At 43.6% G+C, this 11,866-nt stretch overlaps 2 protein-coding genes across 21 annotated transcripts in view; one reads left to right on the top strand and one right to left on the bottom strand.

Annotated features, from left to right (window-relative positions):
• Positions 1-8: 8 nt before the first annotated feature.
• SLC7A6OS (solute carrier family 7 member 6 opposite strand) lies at positions 9-9,335 on the top strand. Of its 2 annotated transcripts, none has more exons than XR_014805788.1 (5): positions 9-223; positions 332-616; positions 4,855-5,058; positions 6,536-6,664; positions 7,584-9,335. XR_014805788.1 is itself a non-coding variant. In XM_021094162.2 (5 exons), the coding sequence occupies exons 1-5, from the start codon at positions 29-31 to the stop codon at positions 7,712-7,714; spliced, it is 936 nt and encodes a 311-aa protein (XP_020949821.1). In that variant the 5' UTR covers positions 9-28; the 3' UTR covers positions 7,715-9,335. The 2 variants fall into 2 exon arrangements, 1 of the variants encoding a protein (XP_020949821.1); XM_021094162.2 differs by having other exon boundaries at positions 6,544-6,664.
• Positions 7,401-11,866, bottom strand: part of SLC7A6 (solute carrier family 7 member 6) — a 40,197-nt gene continuing 35,731 nt past the window's right edge. For all 19 annotated transcript variants that reach the window (XM_021094153.2, XM_084960050.1, XM_084960046.1 and 16 more), the window contains one exon: positions 7,401-11,744. In XM_021094153.2, the coding sequence (XP_020949812.1) occupies positions 11,650-11,744 (95 nt within the window). In that variant the 3' untranslated portion in view covers positions 7,401-11,649. The remainder of the gene's footprint in view (positions 11,745-11,866) is intronic.

Genomic DNA, 11,866 nt, shown 5'->3' with positions numbered 1-11,866 from the left:
GTTCCCACAGTGCTCCACGACAGCCAGTATGGAGGCCGGCAGGACAGCGGTGCTCCGAGTGAAGCGGAAGCGCAGCGCAGAACCAGCTGAGGCACTTGTCCTCGCTTGTAAACGCCTCCGCTCCAGCGCAGTTGAGTCGGGAGTCCAAAAGACGCCTCCGGATGGTCTGGAGAGTGCAGCAGAAAATAATGTCTTCCAGTTGGTGGCCACTTTGCGCTCCCAGGTATTGGGCTGGGAGGGAGCCGGTGTGAAAGGGATCTTAGGGCTCAGCTGTGGTGCGTCCTTATCTCTGACACTCTCTTGAACCCTTGCTTCCACCCTCTCCCACCAGGAGGAGCCAGTCCAGCCTCTCCTGCGGGCGGCCCTGCGCCCATCCCAGAGCAGCCAGCAGCGCATCCGCAGTCATCTCCGCGCGTCTGCTCAGGAGATGCGGCAGGAGGGCCGCTACAGAGTAGTCTCTAGCCACCGATCTTCGGGGATTCCCTCGGGTGGCTTGGAATCCGAAGACGCGCCGGGAAGCCCAGAGGCCACGGCTGAGGACGCAGGCTTCCAGCTGTTGGACCTGGTCCGTGAGGAAGAAGACCCAGAAGCCGCGAACGCCACAATCTCCCGCAAAGTGAGTACACGTCCGCAGTCGCGCACTGGGCTTCTACACAGTTAAAGAGGGTACACATGACTTCACTTTAGAGATGGATGCTCCAACCATATTGATAAGCTCAGTTTATAGGTTAGGTTTTTCATTCAACAAGTATTTATTCACAGGCCACTATGTGCCACTCCTTGTTCTTAAGTTCTGTGGATACAGCAGTGAGGACCTAACTTAGAGGAGAGAAAGATCAAGGAAATAAATTCAATTTCAGGTAGCGATATGGGCTATAAGGACAGGGAGAGAAAAAGGAAAACTATGATCCCATCTCATTGAGAAAATGCCATTTGAGTGAAGACTTGGAGGTGAATGGCAGGGCACTGTATATATCTGGGGAGGATTCCAGACTGGGGAGCTATAACTGCAAAGACCCTGAAGCCAAATTTATCTGGTGTTTTCAGAGTCATTGTGCCTGGAGCCCAGTGAGATGGGGAAAGATAGTAAGAAATTTGGGGAGAGGATACTTGCTAGACCCTTTCAAGTAGATACTTGCAAGGATACACTGCCTTTCGTCCTGAGATGGGGAATCACTGGAGGCTTTTGACCAAGGTAAAAATAGAGCAGATGGGAAAACTCTATATTTAAGGGAGGTTAAAGGACCAGCCCTGGGTAGGCTACCAGGTTTGAGGTAATTTAGAATTAGAGTGCAAGACCTCTTACATTTAATTCAGTATTACTTTCTACTAATTACATTTACTAAGTTAGTTTTGTCCCTCACTTCCAAAAAACAAAGTCAGCTACATGCAGTAAAACCAAAGAAATAGAAAATTCTCAACCTCAGGTATGCTTCCTCTTGATAAACATTTTTCAGATCTCCTTTTAGTAGTTCTCGTAGTTTAAAAAATGAGATTTTTATTCAAAATGTATCAAGCAAAAAATATTTTATCATGTTGCTACTATACTTGGATAACAATTTGGGCATGGTGACCATAGCCACCTCTCTTGCCAAAACTAGTTCCACACGAATTCATACTGCTTCATGAGTTATGAAGTTTTGTTTTTGTTTTTTCTTAAATACAGATTGACAGGAGTTCCCTTGTGGCTCAGTAGGTTAAGGATCCAGCATTGTCACTGCTGTGGCTCTGGTTACTGCAGTGGCTCAGGCCTGATCCTTGGCCCAAGAACTTTCATGTACCACAGGTGCAGCCAAAATATTTTAAAAATACTAATAATAAAGAAGACACTTTATTTTTTTGGCCTGGCTCATGGCATGTAGAAGTTCTTGGGCCAGGGATCAAACCCAAGCCACAGCAGTGGCAGTGCTGAAGGCCACCAGGGAACTCCTTAGTTACACATTCTTAAAAGTGAACCAGGATGTTCCCGTTGTGGCACAGTGGAAACAAATCCAGCTAATATCCATGAGGATGCCGGTGCATCCCTGGCCTTGTTTAGTGGGTGGGGGATCCAGCATTGCTGTGAGCTGTAGTTCGCAGACGTGGCTCAGATCCCACGTTGCTGTGGCTGTAGTGTAGGTTGGCAGCTATAGCTCTGATTTGACCCCTGACCTAGTAACTTGCATGTGCTGCAGGGGTGGCCCTAAAAAGCTAAAAAAAAGAAAAAAAGTGAACCAGTATTCAGTGGAATCAAATCAATTAAATAGCTCATTAAATCATAGAGGGAAAACTAGTAGATGAGCTAGGAAAGATATGAACAGAGATTTTCCCAATAGTGCAATACAAACTATAAACACATTAAAAATGTTTGCACATGGGAGTTTCCTGGTTGCTCAGCGGGTTAAGGACCTAGTGTTGTCACTGCTGTGGTGTAGATTTGATCCATAGCCCAAGAACTTCCACATGCTGCAGGTGAAGCCAAAAAAAAAAAAAAAATACTTGCACAGATTAACCATAAAAAACATAAATTTAAGGTGAAAGCAAACTTGAGGTTTTATGCCTACTAGATTATCAGGAAAAGAGATGTTGATAGTACTGCTGGCAAGGCTGTATTAAAACTGTACATGATTGTAGTGCTTAAAATTGATGCAAGCCTTTGGGAAAACAGCAGGGCTTCGTAATTTCAGGAACCCTAAAAACAGATCAGGGCCTATTTTAAAACTATTTTCTAACTGTATTTTTTTATTACAATACACTTAATTTATAATGTTGTGCCGATTTCTTCTGTACAGCAAAGTGACCAAGTCATACATATATACACACTCTCTTTTTTATACTATCTTCCATAATGGTCTCTCCCAAGAGATTGGATATAGTTACCTGTGCTATACAGTAGGACCTCATTGTTTATCTATCAAATGTAATAGTTTCCATCTAGCAACCCCAAATTCCATTCCACAACCACCCCCTCCCCATTGGCAGAACTATTTATTTTTATATCATTTGGACTCTAAAGCCATCCAAAAATCTAAAGAAATTTAAAAATTAGTGACAGCATTTATATGCCCGTTACAGTGGGTTTCTTCTTAAAGTGATATGGTCTAAGTTTTAAAGTACTATTTGATCATACAACATTCTAAACCAACCATACTCAAATAAATTTTTTTAAAAGGATAGAACAATTAAAAAAAATTTGAGAAGAAATCTAAGAAAGTGGAAAAGTTAAGTTCATTTTATCTTGTAATCTCACCCAAGATGTATTCTAGGGAAATAATTCAGCAGAAGCAAATAGCTGTGGCAGTAGCAAAAGCTACTGCTGATTTACTATTTAATTATGTGTCAAGTACTGTACTTTTTTTTTAACTCATTTTATCCTCACAAAAACTGTATGAGGTCGATACTTTCATCTTCATTTTTCAAATGCAAGAAATGACACACTCGTCACAGTGTTTTGTATGGAGGCTAGAAATTATGTCCGAAAAATTGACATACACAACTAGTTCTACCATTAAATTGATAACCATGAAGATTGGCAAGATGGGAAATTACCTATCTATGTCTAACAATAGGAAATGCTATGTGTAATTGAAAATAAAGGTAAACATACACATAGACTAAATAATTTTTCTTTTATGAAAATGATATACATTCATTATAGGAAATTTGAAAAAATACAGAATAAAAAGTGGAGGGGAGCACCCATTTTACCCCATCCCAGAGATAACTAGAGTAAAATTGGTTTATTCCCTTCTGAGTGTAGAATTCTAAACAGCTTTGAAGTTGGTCAGGAGTCTGCATAAAAATTGATGCCTCTGGTTCCTTTTTACTTTGGAGCAAGAAAAAATTAATTCCCTTTAACCAACATTGGTTCCCTTTATTTGCCTTGGTCATGGGATACTCCCCACCTCCCCCTGTATGGTGTCTGGTTTGAGTTGCACAGCGTCTGGTGATGAACCTGTTGAGAGTGACCTGCAGCATATCCTTATGGTTTCCAAAGTGACCTGTCCTACCCCGGATAACACAGCCCAAAACTAACAGAAAAAGGATTATAGAGGAGTCCTCTCCTGGTTTATGATTAAAAGCAGGATGTGAAAAATATATATATATTGTAAAGGAGTTCCTATCATGGCTCAGTGGTTAACGAACCCGACTAGTAACCATGAGGTTTCAGGTTCGATTGCTGGCCCCGATCAGTGGGTTAAGGATCTGGTGTTGCTGTGAGCTGTGGTGTAGGTCGCAGATGCAGCTCAGATCTGGTGTTGCTGTGGCTGTGGGGTAGGCCAGAAGCTGTAGCTCTGATTCGACCCCTAGCCTGGGAACCTCCATATGCCACATGTGCGGCCCTAAAAAGACAGGAGACAAAAAAAAGAAAATTGTAAAAGCAGGATGTCAGTGTGAGCAAGGCAAGTGGTGGGTGATGGCTGGCAGTAGTCACCAGGGTGCAGAAATCACTTTTAGGCCCCAATAAGAGGCCACACAGATCCATTGGAGGTCAACAATAGAGGTGCTGCTGTGGGCCTGTGGATCTCCAAGGGGAGAACATCATACCAAAGGAGCTCAGAGGTCTATAGAAGCAGAGCCTAGGGGCAAGACTAGCCGGCTCTGCTGGCTCTCTGCTTCGTCAGGACAGTCTTCCCATGTGTTCTGTTGTGTCAGCCAAGTACAAAAGAACAGAACGCTACCTTGTAAGCATCTGTCTTGAAAGAAATACTACATGTAGAGACTCTTGCTTTTTAAAATTTCATAGCTGAGAAGAGACTAGTAGGCCATAGGGATAAGAATCTTGAACTGTAGAGAGGCTTCCTTTACCTAGCTCCTAGCTTTCTCCATCCATGTTTTAGGTTATGCGTGTATTATCAGCTGTTCTCTTTACAGACATCTGACCCAGATGTGATCCTCTGCAATTCTGTGGAATTGATCCGTGAGCGGTTGACTATATCAGAAGATGGACCAAAAGTTGAGCACCAGGAGGAACAGAAGGATGACTATGTGTATGACATTTACTATTTGGACATGGCCACTCCAGGATGGATTGAGAACATCCTCTCTGTCCAGCCCTACAGCCAGGAGTGGGAGTTGGTAAGAGGGCCCATGAGGACAAGGGGGCATGAGGCAGCCGAAGTTCATTTTTCTAGTCAGGGTACTTTGCCTCCCTGGGTTCCACTCCTGATCACCATTGTCCTTAGTTCTTGTCCTTGCTTAAAAGGAAAGATTTATTCTAAAGGCCTTTTAGAAGCCTGGGTTTAGTGCAGGAAATTTTGGGAAAGACAATCTACATTGATACTTTTTGCTCTTAATGAGTCCTTTACAAGATTTGCAAGATTATTGTTTATACGGTTGGCCTTACATACCTGCAGGTTCTATGGGCTCTGCATCTTCAGATTCAACCAACCATAGATTGAAAATATTTTTGGGGGGAAAATTTCAGAAAGTCCCAAAAAGCGGCAGTCACCAGGGTGCAGGAATTACCCTTAAGTCCCTATAAGAAGCCACACAAAATGCAGATCCATTTGGAGGTCAGCCATAGAGGTTCTGCTGTGGGCATGTGGATCTCCAAGGGGAGAATGTCATACCAAAAATTTGAATTTGCAGTACACTGACAACTATTCACATAGTAGTAGGTATTACAAGTAATCTAGAGATTAAGCACATTAAGTAATCTAAAGATTAAGTACATGAAAAAGATGTGCATAGGTTATATGCAAATACTTAGTGATTTTGTGGAAAGAACTTATGAAAACAAAGCTTTTTTAAAAACTTTATGTCTTAAAAGGTGGAAAAAGAAAACTAACATCCTGGAGTTCCTGCTGTGGTGCAGTGGGTTAATGATCTGGCTCATTTTTGTGGCGTTGCCAGTTCAGTCCCCAAGCCAGTGCAGTGGATTAAGGATTTGGCATTGCCGCAGCTGTGACATAGGTCGCAGATATAGCTCAGATCTGATCCCTGGCCCAGGAACTTCCATATACCACTGGTGTGGCTGAAAAAGGAAAAAAAAGAAAGAAAGCTAACATCCTGACACTGTTAATTTCAAAAATGATTAATGGGAAAAGTTAAGGTGTACCTGTCATTCTCTTATTATGAGAAGTACCTTATCCCACACCTGCACTACAACTGTAGTCTCGCAGTAAGGTACCCACCTTGGACCACTGAATAGGCCCCACTTCTGCCTTTCAGCATCCTTCACACTCGGGTTTTGGTTCTGACCAATGGCATCACCCATAATCCATATAATCCCTCTCCTACATGGCAGCCTTTCCACAGCTTGAAGATAATCCTGTTCAGAACTGTCTCTCCTCCCCTCCCTGCTGCATTCCCTTCCAGTGGAGTTCAGACCATCCGACCAGGAGTGTGGTTCCTGGAGCTGGACTCTTGAGTAGAGTAGGGCTATTATCTCCCTCTCATAGCCAAGGTTTCTGTAACCTCTAGCAAACTAGCTCCTAGGTTCTTTCTTTTTCACTCAGCACCCTTAAATGACATCTCTCCAGGCTGGTCTGCTGATAGCTTCCCTCAGAGCATAACTTTAGAGGTTTTGACTTACACTTACGTTTGTGTTGAGATGTGCAGGTGAATGATGACCAACAACCAGAGGACATTTATGAAGATGAAGATGACGAAAACAGTGAAAATAATTGGCGCAATGAGTATCCGGAGGAGGAAAACAGTGATGGAGATGAAGATTCTAGAGGTAGGTGGTAGCAGCCCTGGACAGAGAGAGGCTGGTGGGATCTGGGACTGCAGTGTGAGCAAAGTTGACATGTTTATTTTAATGGGCTTTCCTTTTTTGCCATGTGAGCCCCACCAGCTCAAACACAATTTGTAGAAGATGCAAGGAACAGGGTTTCAAGAGGGTGCTGCTGGAGGTTCAGTATCCATCAGGGCTGGGCTCAAGTCCTTAGTTCTGTCATTGCCTAGCAAAAAAAGTGCCTTTCCCTGCTACTTTGAATAAAGTCCTAGAGGGTTTCACCAGCAGTAGACCCAGGTTTTCATAAAACAAGGAGTTGCTGCATTTGCAAGTGTTTTGTTTGGGAGTTTATTTTCTTGGCTGAGCCTGTAGCATGTAGAAGTTCCCAGGCAAGGAATCAAATCTGTGCCACTGCAGTGACAATGCCAGATCCCCAACCCCTTGCACCATGAGGGAACTGCTATGAGTGTTTTAAGAAAGGCACAACCCAGGCATGGTCCCTGGGGGAAGAGGAAAGAAGGAAGGATGCTCCGGTGCAAGAGGTCCTTGAATTTCTTGGTATTCGATAATGGAGGAACAGTTGATCAAACTATGGAATATTCTATTCGGGAAGTATCCTATAACACCTTCAAAGAAAAGGCACAAGGTACAAAATTATATTTGCAATATAACTACAACTATTATAACAAAAAATCCTATACTTAGGGGAGAAATGACAAAGTACTCCAGTGTTAAAGGATTTGATTTATGTGGTAGGAATTTTATTGCCTTTTTTGAAAATTGTTCTGTATTCTAAATTCTCTTTACTGAACAAGTCTTTTATAATAGGGAACAAAAAGCAGACTTTTTTGAGAAGGGAAGGGCTCTTGTAGTCATCTAGAAAATGATACAGTTCGCGCTCATTCCTGTTATCTCATTCTAGGTTCTGATGATTACAACAGCCTCAGTGAAGAAGAAAGAGACAACAGCAGCCCACAGAGATGGAGCAAATACCCTTTGGATGTGCAGAAGGAGTTTGGCTACGATGGCCCCCATGACCTGGATTCAGACTGATGATCTTGTGATAGCCATGAGGTTCTACCACAAGCCCTTGAGGGTTCTGTGACTGCAGCGTCAGCCACACTAGTAACATCCTCTCGGGTTTCCTGGCTTACCTTGTGGAAGGACAAAGCATATCCAACAGCACCATTCCACCGTGGTGAAAACTTGCACTAAGGGAGTGTGTCTTTTCTACTAACTGTAGCGCCCCTTGTCTCAATCAAGTGATCCTACAGCCCAGGAGGAAATGCTATGCAAGTGAAGCTTCCTGGCCCAGGCATTTTCCTGGCATTCCCATTCTCCTCCTACCCTGAAGCCAGTAAGTGGAATAGAGTCTCCTGTTTTATCAGCACTAAGACAGGGCTTTCCCAGGCGACCTGCCTCCAGTAAAAGCCTGCTCCTTTTGATAGACTTTGGAAGGGCTTTAGTAGGTCTCTTGTAGCAGCACAAACTAGATAGCAATGGTCATTAGGAAAGGAATTAGGATCCACGTGAGGTATGAGAGGCTTTAGTTAATGGCTATCTCTACCTCCCTGCTTCCTGACTCTGACAATGGTTGTAAAGATTGCTGTTTTCCTCTGGCAACAATGCCAAGGAACAGTATGTATGAATGTCTTTAATAAAAACTAACTTTGAACACAGGAGCAAGTAGTTCCTTTAAAACTTTAAAATCTATCTTAGGTATTTTCCCACCATAGTCCCTGCTCTCCCAGCTTCTGCCCACCCAGAGGGGTGAGGGGCTGGTGATAAGTTTCAGGCACTAAAGACTTAAGGCAAATGAGGAAAAGTAAAGCACGTCCTAAACTTGGCTTTCCATTGAGAAATGTTTATTCGCGGCACTCACTGAAAACAAACTACCATCAACAAGACCAATTTTGTTACCAAAGCTGGTATCTCTTGTAAGCAAACTCTGTCCCCTCCTCCTCTCCAAACCACCAATGCCTTAACTCTTACTTGAATTGGCATTTATTCTGCAATGACAAACATGTTCTATATCTGCACTGCGAAAGAGCCATTAGCTACATACGGCTCTTGAATATTTAAAATGTGATTAGTGCAACTGAGGAACTGAATTTTTTTTTTCTCAATTTTTTATTTTATTTAACTTTAACTTAACTAGCTACATGTGACTAGTAGCTACCACTCTGGATAGCACAGGCCTAGGGAAACAATACTAGAACTTTTGATTCATCAAAGTGTGCCCCTTTTCCCAGAAGCATGGACTTATTATCACACGGGAAAATAAATTATACAGAGAGCTGTCTTCCTGCCATTCTAAGATTTCATAAGCATCTCTACTTTTCTATCCTACCTCCACCCATCTCACTTTATGTTTTTTATATGTCTCTATATTTTTATCTACATAGTTGTTAAACCACCCAAAGTGATTAATTTCTATTTGTGCATATACTCAGGCCCTACTACTGTAGTTATAAAGCCATCAAACAGACCTGGTTTCCCATCCTAGCTATCCGCTAAGGTGCAGTTCCATGTTGCAAGTAATGAGCAGCAACTTACACATCTAATAGCTATCTCTGTCTCCTGTGAGCAAAGAAACAAAGGATTGAAAACCACTCTGCCATTATAATGTGCTCACTTGCTGTTTATGTACTCAATAAAGTTTGCCAACATTAAAGGGCTGACAACTTCATAAACTGTACTCACTGCAAAAAGGATTAGCACACCAGGAGAAGGATTGAAGGAGACAACAAAAATCTCACAGAAATTAATTCCACTATAAAGCTTGAGAGTGCTGTAGGGAACCTCTGGCTTCCCTCCCTCGAAGAGTTCCTAGGAGAAGTCTGTATCCAGCACAGAGGGGGAGAATGCAGTCACCATCCAGTAATGAGAGGAGGGTGACATGGCTCACTAAAGCAAGTACTAGGGTACCTAGAGTGTGAGGCCCTTGCTTTCCCCAGGAGCCACTGGGAAACAACAACTTCCTGAGATTAGCTGGTCTTTTACTTCAGTGGAGAAAACTAAAGCCTGGGTCAAGGATCTTTGAAGCACCCTGCTTGAAGGATTAACTCCAGAGGATCCCCGGGAGAGGTGCCAGTCTGGGTCAGACAGGAGTCATGTTTATATAGTCTGGACAAGTCAGCCTTTGCACAAGACCCCCTGTTGTCAGGCAAATCCCCAACCCATGACAGTAGGAATGTACTCCCACGTTCTCACAGACGCAGGCCCTGGACCACAAGCAGCTGTGACCATGCTCCCCTAAATTGCCTTTATTGAACAAGTATGACCAAGCTTATTCCTTGTCTGTAGCTGGGGCCAGACTGCTGGAGAAAAATGGCTCTCCTCTTTATCATTGACCAATTTCAAAACCTAAGAAGAAGCCCATGGGGCATACCAAACCAGCAGGTTCTTCTGGGTCCTGGATGACAGTGGCTCGAACCATCACAGGACAGTTGTCCAATCCAGTGCAGCCACGCTGCCCATAAAGGAACATCGATGAGGCCAAACCTACTTCTCTGGCCTGAACTGAGTGCTAAAGCACAGCTTGAGCACCAGAGTTCTTTGCTTCTGATCATATAGTCCGATGAAGAGCCAAATGAGGCTGAAGCAGCTTTATTCACAGAGTCTTCACTAATCTCCACAAGGAGAAGACAGAAGTCCCCACAAAGTACCAAGTTCTTCCTGAGACTGCAGCCCCACCAGACCTCAGGCAAGGGAGCAGCAGGAGAGGAGCACACTATCCCGAAGATGCACATCAAGGTGGCTCAGTGTGTAAACAAAGCCTGGTACCAGGGATAGAAGAGGAGGATGCAGCCTGGTGTGAGGTTTTCAGGAAAAAAATGACCACTTCTAGCACCAAAGTGGGCTTCATGGGTCCGCACAGCAGCCCCTCATACTGGCCCTTACAGAGAGGAACAAGCTACTTGTTGGCTTGGGTCCAAGAGATGTTCTCTAAGCCATTGACAGCTGAAAGAATTCAAGTGATTCACCTGAATCTTAGAACAGTTTCTGCCCTCCTAACTTCACACCAGAAACCCGGGGATTTGCTTTTTGTCAGCTAGAACAAAGACCTAAGGTCTCACATAAAAGATTATCTTTCCAAGTAGCAATACTACTAAATGTCTTAATAATGTGCTCATCTGTCCTTGCTGAACTTGAAGCAGGTATTTGTAACAGATGACCTATCTATATACTAAAATGTAACCAGTACATGAATAAAAAAACCTTTAAAGTTCACTTCTGCAGATAAGACTCAACAGAAGACTGTGTTAAAACCGAGCAAAAAAAAATCTATGGTCAAGAGTGTGACCCACCACCAGATACCTATTAGGTGGGAGGGACTTGGTTTGGGGTGCTTTGAATTTTTAAACACAATCAGCCTATATTGCATCCTGCAGATGGAAAGAACACCAATACTTTGCTAGAATTGGTTTTCTGGATTAAATAACAGAATACAACCCTTTTCTCCAGCGAAAGACTTTGAGCCAGAGGAAGAAATGGTCATTTCTGGTCAGAGACCATTTCTGGGTCTTGGACCTGGTCAGAGGAAAACTTACCACAAAGCAGCCCCTTTGTAGAGACTCCTGGTTCAAACGTCAAATAAGAATTCAGAATCCACCAGCCATAGCTATTAAACTGGCACTCCCTCTTTCCCCAGTGCAACTCACAAATATGTATGTGTAAGGGCTGTACTCACTCACTAGGAACAAAACCAGACAATCATTCCCCTATTCCCCAAGCCCTCTCCCACCACCTCCCTCTGAAGTCCCCACCTTCAGGCTGGCCCCAGACCCTGAGACTCCTCCCACAGCTTAGCCATGAGAGTGACCACCTGAGTAGGCCATCAGCCCTGAGCCCCCTTACATAATGTGGGCCAACAGCCCCCCTTTGGCACAACAGGGTTGGATCCACAGAGTCTTGTCATCTGGACTTTGGTGGCTGTGGCCACAAGTAGCAACTTTCCAGGCCTCAGGGGATATCTCCTCTGGCCTCTACTCAGTTTTCCTCTCAACCCGTCTCTCTTCAGCTACATCTAGCTCAGTCAGGACGCAAAAGCAAAGCTTCTGGGTGACTTTGGTGATAGCAGCTAAATGAAGATAGAGAACAGAATTTAGTAAACTGACATTTAGCTATTGCCCCAATCTGAACACAATAAGGCTGATTAAAGCACATGGTTCCCTCCCCACCTGTCCCCTAGGTACCCTGGGC

This window comes from Sus scrofa, chromosome 6 (assembly GCF_054392235.1).
Source record: "Sus scrofa isolate SSC_HxYL_T2T_F1_AM1 chromosome 6, Sscrofa_HxYL_maternal_Yorkshire_Landrace_v2.0, whole genome shotgun sequence".
NCBI lineage: Eukaryota > Metazoa > Chordata > Mammalia > Artiodactyla > Suidae > Sus > Sus scrofa.
The sequence above is the reverse complement of the archived record's forward strand: the minus strand, read 5'-3'. Positions and strand labels throughout refer to the sequence as shown.